The sequence below is a fragment of the Talaromyces stipitatus genome, genomic scaffold, assembly GCF_000003125.1.
Source record: "Talaromyces stipitatus ATCC 10500 scf_1105507295555 genomic scaffold, whole genome shotgun sequence".
NCBI classification, from domain to species: Eukaryota; Fungi; Ascomycota; class Eurotiomycetes; order Eurotiales; family Trichocomaceae; genus Talaromyces; species Talaromyces stipitatus.
The window spans coordinates 4162662-4186832 of record NW_002990116.1 but is presented as its reverse complement, the minus strand read 5'-3'; the positions used below and the strand labels follow the sequence as shown (position 1 = coordinate 4186832).

At 45.0% G+C, this 24171-nt stretch overlaps 7 protein-coding genes across 7 annotated transcripts in view, besides 9 other annotated features; 1 reads left to right on the top strand and 6 right to left on the bottom strand.

The window, feature by feature from the left end:
• Positions 1-499, top strand: part of TSTA_126400 (uncharacterized protein) — a gene marked incomplete at both ends in the record, with an annotated part of 2435 nt that extends 1936 nt beyond the window's left edge. Inside the window, 2 exons of the mRNA XM_002482879.1 lie at positions 20-423; positions 449-499. Of these exons, the coding sequence (XP_002482924.1) occupies positions 20-423; positions 449-499 (455 nt within the window). The remainder of the gene's footprint in view (positions 1-19; positions 424-448) is intronic.
• A 1486-nt stretch (positions 500-1985) lies between these two features.
• On the bottom strand, positions 1986-5063 carry TSTA_126390 (uncharacterized protein; the record flags this gene model as incomplete). The annotated part of the gene is made up of 6 exons (XM_002482878.1): positions 1986-2477; positions 2815-2855; positions 2918-3206; positions 3366-3641; positions 3864-4617; positions 4708-5063. 6 exons carry the CDS (start codon positions 5061-5063, stop codon positions 1986-1988), a joined length of 2208 nt encoding a protein of 735 aa, XP_002482923.1.
• Positions 3978-4688: a mobile genetic element.
• Positions 5064-5192: 129 nt separating the features above from the next.
• On the bottom strand, positions 5193-6143 carry TSTA_126380 (uncharacterized protein; the record flags this gene model as incomplete). Its single annotated transcript, XM_002482877.1, has 3 exons — positions 5193-5355; positions 5433-5544; positions 5597-6143. 3 exons carry the CDS (start codon positions 6141-6143, stop codon positions 5193-5195), a joined length of 822 nt encoding a protein of 273 aa, XP_002482922.1.
• A 13-nt stretch (positions 6144-6156) lies between these two features.
• TSTA_126370 (uncharacterized protein) lies at positions 6157-6857 on the bottom strand (the record flags this gene model as incomplete). Its single annotated transcript, XM_002482876.1, has 4 exons — positions 6157-6264; positions 6372-6488; positions 6637-6680; positions 6770-6857. 4 exons carry the CDS (start codon positions 6855-6857, stop codon positions 6157-6159), a joined length of 357 nt encoding a protein of 118 aa, XP_002482921.1.
• Positions 6858-7584: 727 nt separating this feature from the next.
• Positions 7585-8364: a mobile genetic element.
• Positions 8365-8456: 92 nt separating this feature from the next.
• TSTA_126360 (uncharacterized protein) lies at positions 8457-9380 on the bottom strand (the record flags this gene model as incomplete). Its single annotated transcript, XM_002482875.1, has 6 exons — positions 8457-8558; positions 8623-8695; positions 8734-8769; positions 8864-8937; positions 9176-9203; positions 9310-9380. The coding sequence occupies 6 exons, from the start codon at positions 9378-9380 to the stop codon at positions 8457-8459; spliced, it is 384 nt and encodes a 127-aa protein (XP_002482920.1).
• Positions 8778-8832: a microsatellite.
• Positions 9196-10011: a mobile genetic element.
• Positions 10011-10934: a mobile genetic element.
• Positions 10935-11794: 860 nt separating this feature from the next.
• TSTA_126350 (gag/polymerase/env polyprotein, putative) lies at positions 11795-17121 on the bottom strand (the record flags this gene model as incomplete). The annotated part of the gene is made up of 2 exons (XM_002482874.1): positions 11795-15727; positions 15856-17121. 2 exons carry the CDS (start codon positions 17119-17121, stop codon positions 11795-11797), a joined length of 5199 nt encoding a protein of 1732 aa, XP_002482919.1.
• Positions 12281-14827: a mobile genetic element.
• Positions 14006-14428: a mobile genetic element.
• Positions 17122-18808: 1687 nt separating the features above from the next.
• Positions 18809-19687: a mobile genetic element.
• Positions 19668-20936: a mobile genetic element.
• A 1506-nt stretch (positions 20937-22442) lies between these two features.
• On the bottom strand, positions 22443-24005 carry TSTA_126340 (uncharacterized protein; the record flags this gene model as incomplete). Its single annotated transcript, XM_002482873.1, has 3 exons — positions 22443-23430; positions 23486-23679; positions 23751-24005. The coding sequence occupies 3 exons, from the start codon at positions 24003-24005 to the stop codon at positions 22611-22613; spliced, it is 1269 nt and encodes a 422-aa protein (XP_002482918.1). The 3' UTR covers positions 22443-22610.
• Between the last annotated feature and the right edge of the window lie 166 nt (positions 24006-24171).

The following is a 24171-nucleotide window of genomic DNA, read 5'->3' as shown; positions in this document are numbered from 1 at the left end:
TTGGAATCTACATTTGCAGCCACTACAAGAGCTTCTGAAGGACAGAAGATCTCCAGCCCTATAGCCGCATTCCTTAATAAATACCGCAGCCAAACTACCGGCCTTGCTCCTCACCTACTGAGAGCCCTCACCACTTTAAGCGATGACCTTGCCTCAGTAGCCCAACAACATTTCAACGCCTATATCAGCGGTATCTCGATGACCTCCATTCCACCTGCTCTGTCCCCTTCCCCTTCCCACTTACCCCCTTCACTCCCTCCCTCACCGCCCCCCTCAGGTCTTGAACAGTCAACTTATGCGTCAACTTATGCGACTATTACCCAATATGCCCCAGTCAAATCAACTCCTACTACTCACCCTAAAGCCCCTGTTAAAAAGCCTATGCCTCTGGTGAAACAACCCCTCCCTGACAACCAGCTCTTCGTATGCCTCCCAGTTTACCATGCAGCTAGAAAAATGGAAGCCTATGCCATCTACTCTAGCCTATGGTCTTAACTAAACTTAAACAGTATAGCACTAAAAGAAGTTCAAGCTACAAAGACTGGCTTTGCATTATGTTCCTCATCACTAATATGCCAAGGAAAATTGGCTAAATCTTAGATGGCCAATACTCTCTAATCCCCCATCAATCCTACACTACTATCCTCAGAAATCAGTGAAACTACAGGGCTTAAGTCTATATCCATTAGCGAGACCGCTCTAAGTGCTGCCAACCCTAATACTCTTTCCTCAAGCTAGTTTGCTAACTTCCTAGAAAGCACGAAATTACCACTATCTATCCAGCTATGTCTTTTTAGCACTATCATTAATGCTTGTCACCTCTCTAAGAAAACAATAGTTATCTAATATACTTGATGCTAGAAATAGCATAATATATAGTCCTGTATCCGCCTCTCTTAATGCTAGCTCTATAGCTCCTTAGAGCATACTGAAGGGGGCCATATTAACCACTGCATAGCCCTGGAGCCTCATCAGTGCTCTCCTAGATATATATACTGCCATAGACTACATCTAGCTGATTTCCCAGAATGCCTCCTGCGCCCTAAAGGCAATACTAAATATACTAAAGCTGTGGGTACACTAAGGTGCATATACGTACGTACGAAGCACTTGAGTCAATCTCAATAGGTGATTCTTCGGTTCTGTGTTCTGTTGTGTCTATCTGTCTTAATGAGGCCCCGACGCGGTCTATATAGTCCTTGCTTGACGAGGTCACGTGTAAGCCATACGTGACCTCTCTAAGCTGCATACCAGTGCCAGGCATCTCGATTGCACGAAGCAACCAACAAAAGCTTAACAAGCAGAGATCTGCAAATCCTGCGTTATAAACCTTGCAAAAACTCAAACTGAAGAAGGTTGCAGCTCTCAGCTCTCTATAGACATATAAGAAACACCTATGGCATTAGACAAGATGCCATCTTAGCCTCCAACCTATGAGATTATTTCTCCTTTCTATCCAGTAACCCCTCCACCTCGCGCCCCAACTAAAGATCCTCTAATTACAGCTCATGCAGTCTGCTTTATAACCCCCCAACCGTAAAACTGGTTTACCTCTCTTCTTGAATAGGAGCTATGATCTATCACTATTCAACTTAAAAGACGCCTCTTAAAATCCTACAATTAAATATAGAGCACGCGCCAGATATATATGAAATAGCTCTTACATTAGCATATACTAGCGATATTGTGGGTGCATTTGCACTAGTACTAGTACGATAGGATTCCTAACGTGGAATATGGGTTCAATTGAGTAGTCTTAAGTTGTCCCTCTTTTCTATCTTTGACCCCGACGCGTAAGGGATTCCTGGTGTAGCCTTCGTCACGTGATTGAAATCACGTGACGTCAGTTATCCGGATCTCGACTGCATCCTCGCATCCAACACTGGATCTCTTTTACAAATCGAATTGCAGTCGAGCTCCCAACTCTCATAAAAGCATGCAAATCCCAATAACCAGGCTCCCTGTCAACAATCGTCAACCTTGTCCTAATCCTGCTTGGTCCTTTCCACAAATCCTTCCACGCGAATCGTCAACTTATTCTTGTCAATGAAGTCCCGTAGGGCCCCATTTGGGTTCGCCTTTGTGAAAGCATCCGCGGGATTATCGTCTCCATGGATCCAGCGGATTTCATCTATTTCCCATTTCTCGTATGACTGACGGAGCGCCATAAGGTCAATTATAAGGCGCTTTTCCTTTGTGGTTCCTAACTTGACGAGGCACTTATATAGCGAGTAGCTATCGGTGCAAACCACAACTGGGATTGTAGGTAAATTGAGGCGATCCGTGATCATCTTGATGGTACTTGCCAAAGTAATTCCATGGTCAAATCTAGTTGTTAACCCATAGATCTCCGAGGCGAGAACGCTCCGGGTTACACGCTTACACTTTGACGAAGCCCAATGGATTATGTTACCAGTGGCAATAAAGTGTCCTTCCTTAGAAAAGTCTTCGTTGACCATAGCGATTACAAAACCAATCTGGGAAGTCAAATCTCAGTTATTCGTGAAGGATCCATCTATAAAGATCATGATCTTTGCCTTTGTCAGATCGAGGGGGATAAATCTAAGACCTCGTTCGGGATTCTCGGCTTGCCATATGAGGCGTTTATTCAATGCCAAATAGTCGTCTTCGGATCGATCCTTCTCCTGCAGCTGGGCCGCGACGGCGAGATCATAAGAAGCCTCTGGTTGGCAGATAGATGCGAGGTAAGCCCCTCGTACCCGTTGCTCAATGTACTTTTGCGCGCAATCCATTGTTCCAACCGGCTCTATCTTTGCCGCTTGTCCTTTTTGCCGCATGAAGACGTTGTCCTACTCTAAAATAATCCTTGCGCCATTGAATTCCAAAGAAGTATCCTGCGACAATTAGATTTTGGGTTTGGCTTTGAATCCTGCTTCCTGTAGTGCTCGCTCCTCACCCCTGGCAAACTTTTCTGTTGCAATGATGAGTGTGTCATCAGTCTGCATGCCCACCAGGCTAAAGCTCTCAGCGCCTGGTTTTGTCACGAGTAGACATGGATTATACATAGAAGTCTCCATGTCCATTTTCACCTTATGATGCTCGTGGTAGGTGCTAAACCAATGGACGCCAGCTTCGGGAATGCCATACAAAGCTCCTTCTACCAACAGTAGTAAGTCTGGTGGATATTTACTCCTCATTTCTTTGGGCAGGTTGGCAATGATAATACGTTGCAACTTCGTCTTGGCCTGTGTGTACACTTATATGATATCACGGATCTCCACAACCATATCCATACTTAGCAAAGTGGGGATAAGGGATATCAACAGCCTCTGGCTAGCTTGTTAAATTGTTGGCGCTTGGGTCAGGATCCCAGCTTTCCCGGCGTCATTATATCCTTGGATGACTAGGCGTGATTTCTCATATAGGATCTCATTCTTCCCCTTGATCTCATTAACCAAGCGGGAGTTGAATATGCGGAGATCCCTGAGGTTCACATCGTCTCGGTGAACAATTTTGAATGTCCCGTTTGCAATCAGACCATCGATCTCTGCAACGCTTGAAAGTTCGAATGGGGCATCTTCTGTCACGATCTTTCCTTCTCGTCTCAATTTGAGTGCGAGTTCAAGGTCATCCTTCTCTTTCTTCGATAGGTATACGTTGACATCCGCTTTTTGCTTGTTCTTGGATCCTCGTGGTCGTCCTCGACGTCATGGAGGTGGAGGTGTCACGGGTGGTTCAGGGACATGGATTCCATCATCTGTCTCTCTTTGATCTCAGAGATACTACTAGACTGACGTTGCCCGGAAAGCGATAGCACCATTACCAAGATCAACTGTTACATCATGGCTATTTACTGAGATGAGTTTATGTGGGCCTGTCCAACCCTTGCCTTCTCGTCAAACTTTAATATTAGCCCCTGGAGGAAGGTTGAGTGTCTCTGTGATTATTGGGCCATTCCTGGTGTTTAGAGCGTCGTTGACTCTCCTCTTGGCCACAGCCTTTCTTAATTCAGCCATTGCCTTTCTTGTCGCCTGGGCACGTCTAATTGTCAACGCAGATGGCGGTGAATCCAACATCATCCGCGGATATGCCCCAAAAACTAACATGGTTGGCACAATTCTATCTGGTCCCATGGTATCGTTAATGGCCTTAACTGCCATTTGGAGAACTACATCCTTGTCAACACTAGTGCCAAGTTCTGTAGAGATAATATTGAATGCTCTACATAGTGGTGCGTGATACCGCTCGACTTTACCAATGCTGGAATGTGCTTCCACTAGTACCTGGTGGCATGTAATCCCCATCATCCTGGCTTCCATTTTGAATTCGTTTGATGCAAAATTCGTCCCGGTATCATGAGATATGACGTCCGGTGGACCAAGGTAAGTATCAATCCATGCCGCCCTGAGTGCTTCCCAAGTATCCTTTGCTGAGAGAGATTTTAAGAATCTCGCTGCCTGGAAGGAAGTTGCCCAATCTACAACGTGAAGCACCGGCTTTCCATCAAGATACATAATATCAACAACAATCTCATAATTGAACTCACAGTCGTCAGTCAATGTAAACTTGAACCGGCGGGGTGCCTGCTGATTCATCTGGTAGTGGTGACAATACTTCTCAATCTCAGCAAGGGATTTGTGGTTAACATTGTCATGACTGGCTTGCTCCAAGAGTTTATGCAATCGGTCAACACTTGGGTGACCAAATCATCGATGAAGACGTCTCATTTCCACTTCCGTTAAGAACGTTACTGGTGTATGACTATCGTCCAGAAAGAACCAAGGATGTCCCCATTTCCAGACAATTAGCACTCTCAAATCTCCCTTAACTAAGCAGTTGGTGGTATTGTCAAGATAAGCTTCGTGGCGATCTATATCAGCAATGCAAAGTAAGAATGGGGTCAGTATATTTATAACATAGAAATCGACATCGCCAATTGGGGTCTTGATAGTAACAGCTCCCTCAGAGTCGACGCTATCCCCTTGACCAAATCGAATTGAGTGCTCTCCTGCACGAGATTTGTCGACCATGATCCCTGGATAGATCTTTTGTAAAGCAGTGAGTTGACGTCTTCCAACCGTTGATACTCTCGCTGCTCCCATGTCGGGTAAGATTCTATGGAAAATCTCACTGTCATATCAGTCTATTACAAACTGAGAAGCAATGGTAGAGGGGTTATCTTGCTCAGTCTCCTCGCCTGTTATCCAGTGTAAGAACGCTTAATCTTGCAGTTATCCAACCATAAAGTACACTGTTGCTTCATCCTCGTCATTATTATTGGTTTCTTTCTCATCCTCGCTGTCCGATGTGATATTATAACTGGCTTCGAAGTCCATTAGAAACGCGCGATATGTCTTGTCCGAGACATTGGCTTTGCCCTTAGCGTGGCGATACCTGTTAAATTGCTCCCTCGCCTTACTTTGTTCCTTCTCTGAGTGGTTGTAAGATCGACAATCTGGTTTATTACATACCCAACATTGGCCGTCACTTTGTTGTTGAGAGCCATTATCTTGACAGTTTTAGCATCGCCATGATCTCTAAGGTGGCGGGCGATTCCCTCAACTGGTTTTTCCAACGTACTTCCTGTCAGTAAAGTATGTTGATGGCATGTTGTTAGATTTAGCAAGATATTGACTAGCTGCTTCCTTCTTTTGCATAATAGCAGCTTTTGCACGAAGTCGTGATACCAGTGTTTCAAACTTTATTGTTGATTCACTAAGGACCTCGCTCATTTCTGGTGATCCTTGACATGCTCTTATGATGGCTGATACAAGATGTTCAGGGGATATATAATATGGTCCCAATGCACATTGGCATAGATGCAGTTTTTCTACTAAGATTTCTACTGCTTCTGGCAGTGTCTTCCCTGTGTTCTCACAACGCACGTCGACCAGGGTGATTGACGTCCAATCCTGGTAGTAGAGAGCGTGATTTGACTCCGTGTCAAAGTAGCTCTTTATTGCCCAATACATCTGTGCAAATGATGCATCAGGATTGACGTGGTGCATGTAATAAGTTTCTGCTCTGCCAGAAAGCATCTCGGGAAAGACAGCCCAGCATTGACTCAACTGGATCTCTGTCAATCGGCATAGTTGTAAGAAGATTCGAACTTTGTCATCTAGGATATCGTAAAGATCTCCTAAATAATTCTTCGTCTTATCCCATGCTTTGGTGAACTTCATGGCCAACTGAGAATCAACAGGTTGACGTCCATATTTGTCGGGTGGCACCTTGCTGTACGGATCCAAGGATCTTGCTTAGAGTGGCACTGAAGAGGTAGGTATCGCAGACATCTTGACTTGGCTGTGACTTGGTGTCATGACTGGTATTGCATTTGCACCTATTTCAGGCATAAATCTCGAGATGTCTTGTACTAATCTTAATAGCGATTAAACATGGTCTTGAATCACCTGATTTGGCCCCTTAGAAGGTATTTCTTTATGAATACCCTCGTCTTCTTCCTCGATAGATGGCACCATGTGGGTATTATTGACAATCCTTGACTCCTTAATATAGGTAGTTGCTGTCTGTTCATGGTGTCCTGAGGCTATCTTCGACCGAGGGTGGAAAGTCCTCTTTTATAGAGCCTTCTCAGGCCATTCAAGAGGGTCTTCCATCTCCAATAATTCTATCAACGCCATTGGGATGGTCTTCCTATTCGTATGGTCAACGTACACGCCACGCCATAAAAGGAAGTCCTTCAACTTGGTTCTTGTTGTCTTATCTAGACGGTTGAAGTCCTCAATCTTCTAATCCTCAAAGAAGTCATGGAACCATTAGAACATCTCAAAGTCAATCTGGAGGCCACTTGCAGCCTCGTACATGACCCAAATTGTATACGTGGATAACTTCTTCTCATCGTCACCGGGCACGGCGTCGTAGAGCCAATTCGCCATGTTGACTCAATCTTTACCAGCTTGATTATTAAATCCAATCTCCATTATGAATTTGTCGTCTGGCAGCTCCATAGCAGGGCTAGTCTGATAACTGTTGAGTGACTGATTCTCATCTGGATTTTCTTGGTCTTGATGATTTGGATGAGACATTGGTGCTTGTTGATTTCAAAGAACTGACCAACAGGGTGTCTCTTCTTGTTAGTTTGGTGTTGTTAACTTTCGAACGCGTCAACAGCGTGGTCTCGCGATAGGGCGGTATTATGGAATGTCAGCGTTTTGACGAACTGTCCCAAATACAGTCTCTCTGGGTCTCGCTCTGAGAGGAGAGAGGCTTTTAGCACAGACTTAGTTTGTCACAGGTGACGCTGCAAAGTCCGTCTCTTCCACGTGGATTCGGTTCCTCGCGATGAGACAACACAAATCCTGGAGTCAGGCCTTACTACCTATAACCACAGGTGGCTACAGCGCAGGGGTCTGATACCTTGCCAATCTGTCTTAGTTCTGCAACCAAGACTGATCAGTGTGGGTGCATTTGCACTAGTACTAGTACGATAGGATTCCTAACGTGGAATATGGGTTCAATTGAGTAGTCTTAAGTTGTCCCTCTTTTCTATCTTTGACCCCGACGCGTAAGGGATTCCTGGTGTAGCCTTCGTCACGTGATTTCAATCACGTGACGTCAGTTATCCGGATCTCGACTGCATCCTCGCATCCAACAGATATTGATATTATCCTAATCCAAGAACCATATACATTCAAAAATCTTAGCCGACAGATCACAAAAAAATACTCATTATATAAATGCTTCTCCCCAATTGACAGTTGGGCAATAAGCGATCAACCACAAGTCCTCACCTATATCTGAAAGAAGAAAGGCATTTAGACCTCCCAGCTTCGCCCCTTCACAACTAACACTAAAGAGGCCTTGGATCTCCTTTTCCTTCAGATTTTTTTGCCCATAGGAAAGTCTGCTCTGATAGTTAACATCTATAATACCCCAGCAGGCTCCATTAGAGCAGATGAAACCACGAAAGCTCTCATAACCCTGCTAGAGGTGTATCTCCCTCAAGCAACAATACTCACAGGCGATCTTAATCTACTACACAACAGATGGTAGTCCTCACTACATCGCAGCCCCACACCTTCTGCAGAGCTATTTATTAACTGGCTAGATCTCTAGGGTCTAGTACTTATCTCTGACATAGACTGTCCCACATATAAAAGGGGTAACATGTTAGACCTCAGTTTTGCCTCAAGCCCTCTGGCACTTGCGGGAGCTAAAACTAGCATAGCGAGCCACTTAGATGCAATCTTAGATCACCAACTACTAATCATCACTGTACCCTAGGATCAGAGATACAAGGAAACAGCTCAGAAACTAAGATTTAACACACTAGACCACACCTGCTTCCTCTCGCTCCTCGCCTCTAATCTTGCTAGTATTAAGAGCTCAACCATGACAGAAGAAGACCTTGATGCTCTTGCTAAAAAACTGACATCTACAATCTAAGGAGCATATGGAGGCTCTACTAAGAGAACCCTAACACAAGGCATAGGATAACCTTAGTAGAATGAAGATTGCAAGAAAGCTTTACATAACTACTGCTCAGGCCTCTGCTTAAAGACAGACTTCCACATAGACCTCGCCACGACCCGCGGGTCACCCTGACGACCCGGACCGCGACCCGGACCACGGAGGTTCTTGGGTCGTCAGCCCCTACCCTGACCCTCCATAAGGGGAGGGTCGTTGATGGTGCGACCCAACCCTCAGGGCCATGACCCGACCCTCAGGGTAGTAAAACAATGCAAACATCATCAGGTCACGAGGTGCATAAATTCTGTAGATTTTAGCGGTATTTTTGAGTATTTTACTTACAGTATTTGTAGGTCTACTTGTTTAGCTTTAATCACCCTAAAAGCATTAAATCAAAATGAACTAAACAAATTAAACAGATGAATTAAACAAATTAAACTACATGTTCTACATCTTATATCCATCAAGCAACCTTAAACGCTTGCGAACTCTACCTGACACTCGGTACTGTGTCTCTGGCAGAGACGTAACCTCACTATCACCCTCCTAATTACTTTCTATATTCTCGGTAATATCTCTTAGGCGTCTTTTGCTAAGTGCCTTTGCAGATAGGCCTTGCAAAGTTTCTTAGGACTCTATAGAAGAAAGCCCTTCATCCTCTTCATCATCACTAATTAGATTAATGGTGATTTGTTGCTGAGTTCTCTCTTCCTTTGCAGTCTATATCTCCTAAGTTAAAAGATATTCAGAGAGCATTATTTGCTCCTCTTTATGAATCTCAAACCGTGATGTACACATATACATCATAAGATCTGAGATTGTTTAAGGCTGTAGAGAGCCTCAACGATAATGGCAGATATCTTGTGCAGAGTTGAAAAGCCACTCTACTCCTGCACCACTAGCTAGAATAGAAAGAACATCTCATGTAAGCCTCGCCATTCCAGGGAATTTATCTTGGTGATATTTCCACTAGGTTCAAGGTTGGGCATTTAGGACTGTGTCTAAAAGAGAAATTAGTAATTATTCCCATTAATATTAAGAGATGAGACACTCACTGCTGTCAAGATACCTTATAAGCTTGTTAGACTGAACTGGCTGTCAAATCTGAGATTACTGCAACTCATCTTAAACACAGGCCAAATCAAATTCATCTATTGCCGTACTTGTTAGGGGAGCATCTACTATCTGCTGCTCCTGGGCAAGATTCTCCGAGTACTTCTCAAGAGAGGACTCAAGGCTCTGGCGATAGATTGCTTGGTAATCAATTCCGCCTTCCTCTGGGTCCCAGTCTGCGGTTAAGAAGAACTGAAGTTTATCCTGTGGAGAAAGAATGGTGCTAATAGCGTAGAGATGACCATCTATGTTGTTAGTATCTTTGTAGTAGATTAAGAGCTTATTTTTTGTCACTTCAAGAGATGCAAGCATCACCTACTTCTAAGCGACCCTCTTCCGTCTAAGCTGTCTAATCGACTTTTCTAGGTGGTCAAACAGCTTATTGTAGACCTTAAAGACCCAATGGATGGTAACATCCTTGGACTTCGAGAGAAGGGTCGTGAATCAGTGAAAAGGCTGGAGAATGTAGATAAGATAGTCCACTTGCCGCCACTGCTCTACTAAGAGCAGAACACATCGAAGGTCTGCTGGAATTTCTTTGCGCGTACAAGCATTAAGAACGTGGAGTTCCACTAAGTAGTAACATTCTAGATTGGCACAAGCTTTGGCTCCTTGGTTTGCAAGTTGTAGAATGACTCTCGGCGCTGAGGACTCGCGTTGATATAAATCGCAAGGCTTCAAACCTAAGAAACAGATTAGGATAATGAATGAGAATAAAAGCCATGATGTCGCACCTTATTCAAAGTGTCCACGATCTCGCGTTTCTGCTGCCTCGCACGAAGACTATCCACCCGATCATCAGACTATATCTACTTAGCTATATCAATCTTTAGAGCAGCCTTCATCTTCCCAAGGAGATCTTTAAGACTTAGCTGGATCATATGTGCAATACAGGGTACCTAAATGATAACAATATTGTTCAAAGATTGTAGTGACTCAATTGCCTCGTGGACACTTGCTATGAGACTAATATTATTTAAAGCGTTATTAGTGGTTACTGCAAGCACTCGATCTGTGATCTAATACTCCTATAGCAGCTTGAGGAGCACTACACTCAAATTTGCACTGGAATGAGATCTATGTAAGTGTTTAAATCCTAGTAATATCTCATAATATTCCCAGTTCTTGTTGAGAAAGTATCCTGTAATCGCCATAAATGCCTATCGGAATAGAGATATCCAGCAATCTAGGGCAAGTGATAGCTTCACACTAGAAGGGAGTTTCTAAAAGATACTCTTTTAGTTCTCATGGACAAGGTCTTGAAGCTGCCAGCGCATAACCTTAGTAGAAGGAATTTCTGGCATTAATAGTGCTAGCCAGGCGTAGGAGATTAAATCACGGAACTCAGTATGCTCAAGAAAAAGAAAGGAAAGATATAATATAGTAAGGAGCTGAGCAAGCTTCTGCTGCTAAACTCGCTCATTAAATCTTTGTACCGTTGCATTCTGCGTTTAGATGTCGAGGTCAGAACTGGGATGCTCATTGCTCAATATTAAAGTTAGGTCTCAAACATACCGCATACTCTAATATAAGCTTGATGTTTGGTTTCTTTCCTATAGCTGAGGCAACTCTCCAGCAATTTATCCCATTGTAATGCTTATTTATTGAAGATATCCCTAAGTAAGCTGACATAGAGTGATCAAGTACCTTCTGATATTAATGGCATATCACCCCAGGCTTTCCATCTTTTTCAAACACTATTTAATCAAAATTTTTCTAGCAGTTTGCAGCTTATTTCGCATCCCAAGATATCTATCTCTTTTTCCCAAAATCGGTCTGAAGCCACTACTGCATGAATTTGTTGCCCATTTCTGAGGAGTACATGATGAATGATCTGATCTAGTCTAGGCAAATTCAATGAAGATAATTAGGTGCTGCTCGAAGCTCAGACGATAGAAGAGAGGTATCTTGATTTCTAGATGGGATAGGGGAGTAGAGCTGATTTAGACCTGGACCATCATCAGCACTGTATTTGTGATGGACGCTCAAGGCCCAGAAACAACTTCATTTCTAAGCGTAGCAGTATCGACGAAGAAAACTAAGTGTGAAGAAGAAGAAGAAAGGGGAAAACTGGCGCTGAGCCTTGAGGCTCTCCAAATACACTCTGTCATGGGATGGAGGCCTTATGGGGAAAGCGGTCTAAAAAGGCAGAATTGTAAGATCCTATCAACCAACTTGTTTGTAACTTAGGCCTTCCCTTCCTCTTCTCCCAAGCTTAGGATTATCATTAGAATAGGCTTATTGAGACGTCACATCACCCCCCTTCGAAAGAAGCGCTTGCCCCTAAGCGCTACACCAAATCGTCGTCATCCTCATCTGGGAGGAATTCATCTCGGTCAGCGGCATCGAGCCATTCCTGTAAACGACGTGGCGGTCCTGGCTTGTCTGGATATGCGGCATGGAACTCACGGAGCTTCGCTGGCGCATTCTTGAAATTCCGCGCAGGATACCACTGAGGATCAGGGTCGTAGCCGATCCAGGCCACGCGATAGTTGAGCTTCCTGTAACGAATTTTCGAATCCAAGACCTTGTCGACTTCCCATTCGTGCTCTCCATTCACCTCCACAGGTGGAGAGGGATCGCGAAGTTGCCCCTCCAGCGGTTTTGTGCGTGATGCTAAACGCAATTTATCGGGTGAGAAAACCGGGTGAACATTGATGCCAGGTGGTAAGTCAAGCCGATAAGAATGACCGACTTTCTCTTTCACACGGTATGGTCCACTCCATTGCATGGCCAGCTTCCGACCGGGTACATTCAGATTCCAATTTCTTGTTGTAACCATGACCTCATCTCCAACGTCAAAATCAACTTCACGCCGACGGCGGTTCGCTTGTGCTTGCTGACGTTCCTGTGCAAGCTGAAGCTGTTGCTTCGCATATTTCCAAATCTCAGCAAATCTAGTCATCCATCGCTGAGCGTCCCTCTGATTAATGGTCAATCGTCCTGGCTGCGCCGGGCCCGACCAATCGAAAGAAGTTCTTGGTTGATATCCTCGCTCAATCATGAAAGGGGACAAATTCGTCGATTCCTGGGGAAGGGTGGCCGCAGCGTAATCCATAATAGGCAACCATTCCGACCAGTCATCCTGATGATGATTAACGTACGGTCGAAGCCTTTGCGTAAGGTATTGATTCGCGATTTCGGTCTGGCCGTCAGTGGGAGCGTGGTCCGCTGTCGATAACTTGATCGTGACACCCAGAATCCTACAAACCTCTTGCCAAAATTCCGACACAAACTGGGGACCTCTATCCGACACAATAGAGTCCGGTAGTCCTGCCCATGGAAGAACAAACCGTATGAAAAGCCGAGCCATCTCTTTGGCCGTTACTGTCTTGTGGCATGGAATTGATACTGGTCGCTTCCCCAATCTATCGACCACAACAAATACCGCATCGTAGCCGTGTTTATCCTTCGGGTATGACATAAAGTCCATTGATATGTGTTGCCATGGCCGTTCAGGTATGGGCAACGGCTTGAGTAATCCTGGAGGCAAATCACGGCGGGTGTTCATTCGCTTACATGTCATGCAATTGTCAACATACCGGTTCACATCCTGGGACCAAGAAGGCCAGTAATACCGCTCTTTCACCAACCTGGTCATCTTGCCTTTACCAGCGTGAGCTGTTGATGGTTGTTGATGAATCTCATCCAATAGGCGCGCCTGAAGGTCTCCTACAGCCGGCACGAACAGCCTATCTCGGAAAAACAGACGGCCTCCAAGCAGGTTCCAATCGTCGTCCCCTTCTCGGGCCCTTTGCCGATATGACTCCGCTTCCTCAGCAGTTAAATTCGCAGTAACCACTCTTGACATGATATCGATTGAAGAGTCGATTTCTCCTACGAGCCCCAGATCGGCCTTTACTGCTGAATCAAGAAAATCTTCAGTTAATATTGTTCGCTCACGATAGCCTTCATCCTTTGGCGCTCCGTCTCGACGGGTTAGCGTGTCCGCCGCGACATTGGCCTTTCCTGGCCGGAACCTCAAGACGAAGTAGTAATCAGTGAGGAACTCACACCAACGAGCTTGTCGGGCGTTGAGCTTTTTAGTCGTCATAAAATACTCCAAAGCTCGGTGATCAGAAAGTATCTCAAACCGGTCCTCCCGCTGTAGCCCCACCAGCTCAGGTCGCCACTCCTCAAGAGCGCGGACGATAGCTAGCATCTCTTTGTCGTGGATATCATAATTCCTTTCTGAAGGCGTCATCGTACGTGAGAAATAAGCCACCGGGTGCCATAGTCCCTCCTCGTGCAACTGAGACAAGATCCCTGCGATCACTCCATCCGACGCGTCGGTCTCTACACGTGTAGGGAGATTTGGCTGATAATGACTCAACACCGGTGCTGTTGATAAACAGAGCTTGAGCTTGTCAAAAGCCTCTTGGCAGTTTTTCGTCCATTCGAACGGCACGTTATTGTGAGTCAGGCGGTATAGCGGCTTGGCTATTCGGCTATAGTCCTTGATGAATCGACGGTAAAAGTTGCAAAATCCTAGGAACGACTGGATTCCAAACACAGTAGTTGGCACGCCCCATCTGAGAATAGCTTCGATCTTTGAAGGGTCGACTTCGATTCCATGTTCCGTAACGATAAACCCTAAATAACGTGTCTTCGTGACGTGGAACTCACATTTGTGGATTGCTGCCTGCAAACCGGCGTTTCGCAGTCTCTGGAGAACCTGCCTAACATGAAGCTCGTGCTCCAGTTCATTATCACTATAGATTAGTAAGTCGTCCACAAACGCGACGAGGAACTTATCAAGACAGTCCATGAAAATATCATTAATTAGCCGCTGGAATGTAGCTGGTCCATTTGTAACGCCAAACGGCATAACCTTGTACTTATACGTCCCATACCGACATCGGAAAGTTGTCAAGTCCTCTGAATCAGGATGCATTCGTATGCGATGAAACCCCTGTCGAATATCGAGCTTGGTGAAAACCTTCGCTCTACTGAGCCTCTCAAAGACTTCATCGATCAAAGGTAACGGGTACCGGTCCTTCCTGGTGATGCTATTGAGCTTGCGAAAATCCACACAGAATCGCAGACCACCACCTGGTTTCTTAGCCATCAATATCGGTGATGCAAAGGGAGCATTGCTTGGCACAATGAATCCTTTGTGCAAGTTCTCTAAAATGTATTCCCTCGCAGCCTCGAGTTCCTCTAACGACATCCGATAAATTGGACTATAACCCAGCTGCTTTTCTTCAGTGAGTTCAATTTTATGATCGTATAGTCGATGTGGTGGCAGTTCATCGGATTTCGACTTCAGGAAAACGTCGATGAATTCCCAATACTTCTCTGGCAATGTTTTCTTGATTCCCTCGGTCTCGGTGTCCTTTTCTTCTTCATTTTGCAATTGCAGTTGTCCATCAATGGCCTTTTCGATTTCATGCAAACTAGTCATGCACGTCTCTGTGTCCTTGTCCCGCACGTGACGAACAAATCCAACGGCGTTGATCAGCGCGATATCCATCGTTGGCGGGATCTTCTCATGTTGACGGACTCGCTTCGGTGGTGGTAACTCCTCTGGTTCTTTCAATGCCTCGCGCAGTGCTCTATTCATTCGGTCATAAGATGCAGCCAAACTCACGTCGTGGTGTCGACCATATACGACTGGTGGGTCTCGCTGAACGGTTTCCACTGAACTCAGCATTCTCTGATTGGCTGTGATTTCACCTCTCGCGAGAGGCGACATTGGAGACCAATTAGAGTCCTTGCTCCCGCGTGACGGAACCGCAACACGAAGAACTCTATCTTCAACCTCCATGAGTTTATCTCGACGTTCGACATCCCTCTGGTGCTTGGGATCCGCATTGATACGTTTCAGTATTCTCTTCGGGGCATTCAAATAGTGCTTCGTCACTAGGGTGTCCTTCAGGCTCGGCTCGTCTGGCCAAATCAACCGTCGGCCGTGGCAGTCAGGTAGGACTTTGTTCTCCGCAAACCACATTCTTCCCAAGATCACATCGTGTTTTCCCATATTGGCTAACAAGAAAGGCAGATCAAGTTGTCGTCGACCATCAATCAGTAAGTGTACTGTTAATACTTCATTAATTGGGGCCGCCTCCTTTCCATCGAATCCTCGGACCCGAAGTTCCTCTCCAAGAGGCTGTATGCTAACTGCGAGGTGATTTGCAATCAACATTGCAAATCGTCGATCCATAAAGGCTAATCCATTTGCTCCAGTGTCGGCTAGGGCTCTAGTTGAGACAGTCATTGTGTTCTTAGCTAATCTTATAGGTACTGTGAAACTTTCCTTCTCATTTCCTAACAATCTCGCTAAATCTAAAGCCCAGCAATCGACACTCCTTCGGCCTAAGGTGGAGACTTCCCCTAGGCCCTGTCTTTTACTTCATCTCCTTGTGCCTTTGGTTGTTCGGTCGAAGTTTCAATTTCCTTTATCTCCGTGCCCTTCTTGAAAGGACAGCTGTTGCGACGGTGCCCTGGTTGCTTGCAGTTGAAACAAAGACCTTGCTCCATGAGCGGCTTCAACTCAGGGTCTTGCCAGGGAAGGGACTTCTTCTTCTTGTCGTCATTTGAATTCGAGGCTTTGGCGGCGGTGGACTTCTTGTCAGTCGAGGGGATACCAGATGCCGTAGGGTTGAAGTTGTTCCTGTTGTCCGCCGTGCGCTGGGTCTTCTCTTCACGAGCGATTTGTTCCAACCGATTCGCCTGCATAGTGCAAAACTTAACAAATTCTTCGTACGACATCGTGCTGTCATTGCTCTCCCTCATGACCGCACGTTTCATCTCTGTGTTCATCTTGTAGTATAGTTCCTCCTTCCATTCAGATCGTGACAACCCCGAATCTAACGCAAGTAGGGCGAACTTCGACAAGAACGTCTGGAAACGCGTCTTGCCTTGAGTAAGGTTTCGAAAATCCATCTTGGCGTTAGAAACGCGGTTAGCGTCGAGGTAAATAGTGTCAAGATGTTCGATCATGTCGTCGGCATCAATAAAGGGGTCTGGGGCGTCATCGCGGAGACGCGCTAGCAAATGCTCTGCGGCTTCTCCTTCACACATCGACTTCACGTAAGCCCTGCGTGCTTCTGGGGTATCGTACTGATCTTTGTTTGCCTTCAGCTTCGCACGAACGTCGATTTTCCACGATTCATATCGAGGATCCTTCCCGTCAGAGAGCTTCTTCCCATCGGGGATCTTGGGCGATTTCTTTGTAACCGATGCCGCTACGGTTCCCGTCCCTGGTTCCTGATTGAGAAACCGAAGGGTAAGCTTGTTCATTGCAAACTGCAGCTCATCTCGCTCGTCAATCAATCGTTGGAAAGCTTCATTCTTTTGACTCAGCTCTTCGTCCTTCCTGAATATCTCATCCTGGTAAATCCTGTCTAGCTCAGTGCGTTGAGCCTTCAACAGATCGTTTACTCGCTGGTACATGAGCTTTGGTGCTGTTCGAATGTTTTCCAACCAGTTGTCGATAGTGAGGTCGTCTGGCAACTGCACATTTTCCTCAACGGTGACGTTGGCAGCTCCCTCAGTATCAAAGGTCAACCTGCGACTCCCACGATCGCGACCTTCCGTCGTCTCCCTTGCGCCGTTGCCTTCACATCCGTGTGAAGGCTCCTCTGACGCCGTCGAACCAAGCCCGGGCTTCGCCATAGTGGTCCCAACGAGACGTAAGTAAGATGATGATAAGATTTGATGAAAATGGGGACACTTAGTTTAATGTGATGGACGCTCAAGGCCCAGAAACAACTTCATTTCTAAGCGTAGCAGTATCGATGAAGAAAACTAAGTGTGAAGAAGAAGAAGAAAGGGGAAAACTGGCGCTGAGCCTTGAGGCTCTCCAAATACACTCTGTCATGGGATGGAGGCCTTATGGGGAAAGCGGTCTAAAAAGGCAGAATTGTAAGATCCTATCAACCAACTTGTTTGTAACTTAGGCCTTCCCTTCCTCTTCTCCCAAGCTTAGGATTATCATTAGAATAGGCTTATTGAGACGTCACAGTATTCAAGAAAATCTAAGGGTGGACCCTTATAAGTAGATGAGAATGCGTCAGAAAACTGGGACATAGTGAAGATAGTTAGAAGAAGAGAAGACTTACTAGATTTCCTTTGCAGTTTGGCAAGGGACTCAGGAGGTAAAATGACAGATCACATTTAATACTCATCATGCTAATTGGCTAGAACTAAGGTTCGTGAGGGTCACCCTGAAATTCGTGAGGGTCACCCTGAGGTTCGTGAGGGTCATTCTGAGGTTCGTGAGGGTCATCCTAAGGGTCAACCTCGCGACCCTATGACTTTGGCAGAACATAATTGAACATAATCAATATATTTCGCTCAATTTCGACACGGCATAGGTATGTAGAAAGTAGATAATAGATGTTTAATATAATTAAGTTAGGATTTCAGGAAGTTTGAGGCTAATAACTAAGAATATCAAAGTTGTAACTTCTTCAGATTATACTTCTACAATCAAAATATATATTTTCTCATTGTTACATGCCTCTCTCTCCAACTCTTCACAATACACACCACAACGGTTTTTCTCAGATAGAAAAAAGGTGTAAATCCAGGATTACCAAGCAAGAAGGCTTATTTAGAAGACATATTTCATAAAAATATGTAGGGGTTTGATAGAAAACAATGGATTCATAGTTGGACATACGAAACAGGTATAAAAAACAGGAATTTATGAATGTTTGTTAGCAGAATTATCCATCCGAATTAGGGAAAGCGTGAGAAAGTTATGCATATGCGGGCCGTGAGGGTCGCTTGGCGGGTGACCCTCCAAAGATTCTATGACCCTCAGGTGCGGTGAGGGTCGTCAATCTACGACCCGACCCTCCGGAGGGGAGGGTCGCGGGTCGCGAGGAGGGACCCACGGTCCGGGTCATGGCGAGGTCTAACTTCCACAGGATAACTAGATAGTCTCAACAATAATTTTGGCGAGAGAAGCTCTCTACGGTAACACAAATGAAGGATATCTTCGATATAAGTAAATAGTATAAGTCCATAGGCACCTTCCGAAGCCCTCCACTAAAGGATCCACTGAGACCTAATAGCTTTCCAGCAGTTGCTATACATAAGAAACGAGACATACTAGTCTATAATCTTCCCCAAACTCAGCTGAGGCAGGAGACATACCTTTAGACTCTCCAATAGTCCCTACCACTAGTCTCTACTTCCTAGATATATCAATGACATAGGTGGAGGAGTCAGTACTTCAGACGGGAAACATAGCCCCTGATACAGACGAAATCCCAACCTGCATACTTAAAGTGGCATAGCCTTTAATTAAGGATAAGATACTAATGATATACCAAAGGTGCCTAAAAATTAGTTATTACCTAAAATACTTTAACATGCAATCTTAACAATTATCTAGAAACCAAAAAAGACTGATTGGTCCTCACCCAGATCATACAGACTAATTGCTCTCCTATCAGTTCTTGGTAAAGAACTTAAGCGCTTAGTGGCATCGAATATGGTATAGATCTCTATACATTACAAAGTATTAGCAAGGCAACAGTTTGGAGCTCTCCCACTAAGATCTGTAAATGATCTGACCACATGCCTAATATATGATGTTGAACAAGTGCTAAATCAAGGCATGACTGCCTTACTCCTTACCCTAGATGTCAAGGGCGCATTTGACGCCGTGCTTCCCAGCAGACTGATCCATAGATTACGTGAGTAGGGCTGGCCCACCAATCTTGTTCTCTGGATTACCTCCTTCGCTACTGAGCGATCAGTTTAGATCTGACTCGATGGAGAGATAGGCCCCTCAAAAGATATCGCCTGCGGTCTTCCACAAGGATCCCTAGTATCTAGCATTCTTTTTATGCTCTACATGGCACCTCTGTTCTGTCTAGGAAACCCAAGGAACAGATTTGGTTACGCGGACGACGCAGCAAATCTGGTAATCTCAATATCTCTTGCTATTAACTGTGAAGCCTTATCAGAATCACTTTAAGAAGCTCTTAACTAGGGCACTGCAGAGGGCATTACATTCGCACTAGATAAATACGAGCTTCTTTATTTCTCCCAATATAAAGTAGACCAGGACCCAACCTGCACACCTTCAGTGAAAGCTAGATCTATTATAATATCAGAAAACACTAAATGGCTATATCTATAATATCTAGGAATCCTCTTTAACAAAAAGCTAACATTCAAATAGTATATTAGAGAAACAGCATCTAAAGCTCTTACTATGGCTAAATGCCCTTCGCTCCCTAGAGAATACTGTCTAAGAAGCCAAACCTCATTTACTATAGCAGGCTATATCAGCCTGTATACTCTATAAAGTATACTATAGTGCTGAAACCTGGTGGCCAGGACGTACTCGCTCTAGGCCTTCCCAGACTTTAAACTAAGTTAGAGAACATCTTAAGAAACTAACTAAAGTAATACTAGCAGGTGCAAGAGCAGTCCTTCCAGTCTTCTACATAACCCCAATGCCTGTCCTCTATCGAGAGTCTGGATTCTCTCCACTAGAAATTGAACTAGATTGAATAGCCCTTCTTATAACTGTCCACCTACAGCGTCTTGATCCTTATTACCTACTTCGAAGACGCGCAGAACAGATTGCTAGTAACAGCTGACAAACCAGTTGATTTGCTTGCCATATACTGGCCCTCCCTAACTCCAAATAGATAAACCCCCTCCAATATGCTCCCTAGCACCCTCATAAGTCTTATAAGAATGCCTAAGCTTAAATAGAAGCTCCTATAAGACGCACTAAGGAATAGGCAGTGGCTGATTTCATGGCTTTCTAATGCACCATCCCTAGCTTAGATATTGTAATCTTTTTAGATAGATCTAGACTAGCAGATTGACGTGCAGGAGATGAATATATTGGATTTTAAGCATACCATCAGTTCCTCCGCTCCTCACTCTCATATAGATATGGGAAAGAGGTCTTTGATGCAGAAGCAGAAGCAGCCCTAGCTAGTGCTTAAGCAGCAATAGCATACCCAACAGCTCAATTTGCTACCAACTTATGGATCTGTCTTGACAATCTGGAAGTTGCCATGCGCCTCCTATCTCCCTCTACAGGATCCTCTTAAGAAGTCTTTGAATTCTTTTGCACCCTTGCAGCCGCCTGGCCACTACGCGATAGGCTTCCACACACCAAAAGTGGATCAATCTAAATCTGATGGGTTCCTAAACACACCAAAATCCCTAAGAATGAAGCGGCTGATCTTACTGCCAAGGAAGGAGCTATTTCTATTCCCCCCTCTCCTTATAAGTTCTTATATGTCTTGCTAAAGAGATACACCAAGACTTAATCCCTTTCCGCTGCTTAGACACAGTGGCAGACTGTAGCACCACAGACATACCAAGATCTAGAAATAACTACATCTTCTAAATACCCTAGAGAGCTTCAACTTAACTGACTTGACCTTGGCTATATCATAGCGGCCCATACTGGTCATAGAGACTTTGCGGACTACTACAAACACTTTAATTATGATAATGCTTATCTTCTCTATCAGTGTGGAGCACAAAAAGCACCTCTACATTTCTTCTTCTGCTATATAGCTAAGAGACGAGCCCCTCGTCCTCCTGGACCCTCTTCTAAAGTTATCTCTTTTCTTTTAGGTACTGCAAAAGGAACACGAAAACTAGCCACATGGCTAGCAGAGACCCATTTCTTTGAAGACATCTATCCTCGCCAACCTCTCCTTAGCACCTAGCTAAGTCAGCCCTACTTTCCCTTTACATCTCTCTTTTCTTTCTTTCCTTCCTTCTTTCAAAACTCACTGCTTAAGTACTATGGTGGTAGAATTATAGGTCATGGAGCGTAGGTGGACCATTGCAGCTAGCAAATATCTAAAACCTACTCAGAAGTGGACCCCCCTGTAAGACCACTGCAGCTATGGAAATGCGCCAAAGAGTCTCTCACTTGTATATAAATCTGATAGAGGACTTGAAGCCCGAGGTTTACCCCTCGGCGGCCTATGTCCCAGTAGGGATTGGTGGAAAGCGTGCGAGTCACGATCCACGGCCGTTAAATAGATACACACACACACACACACATCCAACTGTCGGATTAGTCGGTTTATTCCAGGCCAATCCTGAAGAGTGTTTTACTAGGATCAAAGAAAAGAAGTGACTAGCAAGATTGTATGTATTGAGTTCTGTGTCCCTCTATCCATCAGGTTTCAAAGCCGAGTCCTTTATAGACACCTTTGGCGGGGTGATTTGTGAGCTATCAGGAGGGGTAAATTTTGGGGGCTATAAGATAGGGCTTCTGATTGTTCACTTCCTTTTACTGCCTCCAGATATCCGAATTATCTGACACTGTCTTGCTAGATATCCAGTTTATCTAACACCTATCTGGTCATGCCATAAACAGGAAAAAGAAGAAACGAAAAGCATCGCCCTGCGTCGTCAAATCATAGTCTTTTGAGACTTGATAAAAGTCTTGATAAAGAGAGAATAAATAGCCGAAAACTTGTCGCAGTTTGTTGGGTTTTTCGTTCATTCGTTCGTTGTTGGTATTGATGCTGACTATTCGAGATTCCAGGACCGATGGTACTCGTCAAGCATCCATACCAATTTTTGTTTTGCATTCCGTTGATATAGCTCATCCAGAATCCCGTTCTCCGTTGATGCAGTTACTGTCCAGTCAGATTGTCGGTTGGTGTCGAGTCGATGCTGATATGTGGCAAACTAAGAAGAGGGGTTAACTTTGAAACACTGCGACCGATTAGGAAGATTCAGAAGAGGCGAAAGTCAGAAGACTTTTGACGCGTCACGCTGGATGGCAGAGACTTTTGCGTTTCGAGTCAGCTGCGAGGTCTTTGGCCCTCGTATCGGGGCGCGATAATCATAAATCTGACGGGCAAGTGAAAATAGAAGTCACGGGAGATGACCTCATCGCTCTCCCTCGACGCTTACGGAGATATCTCGATCATCGCTGGTCTAGATTCATTCATCATTCCGATTCTACATTCTTTGCATTCTACTCATTTGCTGAAAGGCATTTTGTGGTTCTGAATCTATCTATCTTATCAATCTAAGTGCTGAGTTTCAATTTCTCACATAAACTCAAGAACGACTGATCCGTGCAAACCTCGCTCTACACGAACTACCAATGAGGAATGTACCTCGACCAAGTCACTGTCTGGAACGCACTGTCAGGCAAGCTCCTCAATCCAATGAAATCCTCCACCAGAATAATAGCGCGAAACACAGAGTACAACACACATCAAGACGTTGGGTAACAGGACCTTCAGCGGGACATCCAACTCCGGGTCTCGGTCCGGGTGAATGTTTTGCAGGCGCCATGCTAGGCGATGCAGCAATCCCTTTTTTGTCGGAAGATCAAGAGATTGACCCTCAACGTAGAATTTCTTCTCCTTCGCCAGCTTCGGCATTATGAACACATGAGCATGCCAGCAGACGCACATCCCAGCAGTGCCAAAAAGCACAAGATATGCTGCCGAAATACGCCAAAGAAGCTGCTCCGTAAGGGTGGGAAACGAAAAATTCCACGCAAACATAAACATACAGCTATAAAATACAATCACCGGCGTGGCCATCCATTCGGCCAATTTATCAACGTATAAGAAATTATCAGACGGAAACCTGTCGTACGGTCTGCTGGTTGGGCGAAGGAAAAGCGGAATGCGGAGATAGTGTAGTATTTGCACATAGTAGCGCCACAGACGACTGCAGTACCATTCGTTGCGAGATAGGAAGTCGAGTGGTGTCTGGTACCATTTCGATTCGGGATATGGATGATATCGGGCGCGAATGGCTGTGATGGGGGTGTGGGTAGTCAGGACAATGGCTCGAGTGACGTCCTTGGGTTTGTGGTACCAGTAGTACGAGGTGAAGAGGAAGATGAGGATAAAGGTTAAAGTGGTGAGTTCGAGGGTGGTGAGGAAGATGTGTTGGGCTACTCGGCCGATGCAGTTGATGAAGAACCACATTGCTTGGATTATTGCAAGGAAACTGATCCCTGTCTGTCAGTATAGAACCTAATTATAGTGAGGGAAGGCGACCAAACCTTGTAAACCGATCTGATTTACTCTTGTCCTTGATATCTTCCGCATCCAAACCGGGATAGACAAGGTACCCGTCTCTGACGAGATGAAGCAACTGCTCTGCGTCGATGGGGAATAATTCACTTCCAGGAGCGGCAAGCAGGAATCCACCCATATCAGCAAAGAAGGAATGGGTCATTGTCCAGTCCGTATATCCCTCTGCATGAAATTTCTCTTCACCTTAGTCTCAACCCTCTACACGCAGGCAAGAGGGATGTTAGAACACACTTTCTTCGATATCCGCGCAGAAGTCCATTGGCCCAAAGCAATAAACAGCAGAATCTCCGGTCCCAGAATGCCGACAGACAAAAGATAGAATTTATATAGAAATTGCTTGTACTCTCCGTCTGATCTTGAGGGAACGTTGGGGTAGACGGAAGACCAGCAGCACAGGATTATAGTTAAGACACATGATGAGAGGATACCCCATGTTCCTCGTCCGTCGGGTTCGGAGACCCAATTTGATACATTGGTGGATGTCATTGAGCGTATACTATACCTTATGAAAATAGATAAGAGAAGTTGAGAGAGTATATGGCCCCCATTTATGGTATTTTCACCATTCCAATGATTCTGCCTAAAGAAAGTACAACTGAGCACAGCAACGCCATTGGAATCAGCCTGACTAGGCAGCTGACTATTCGCCGTT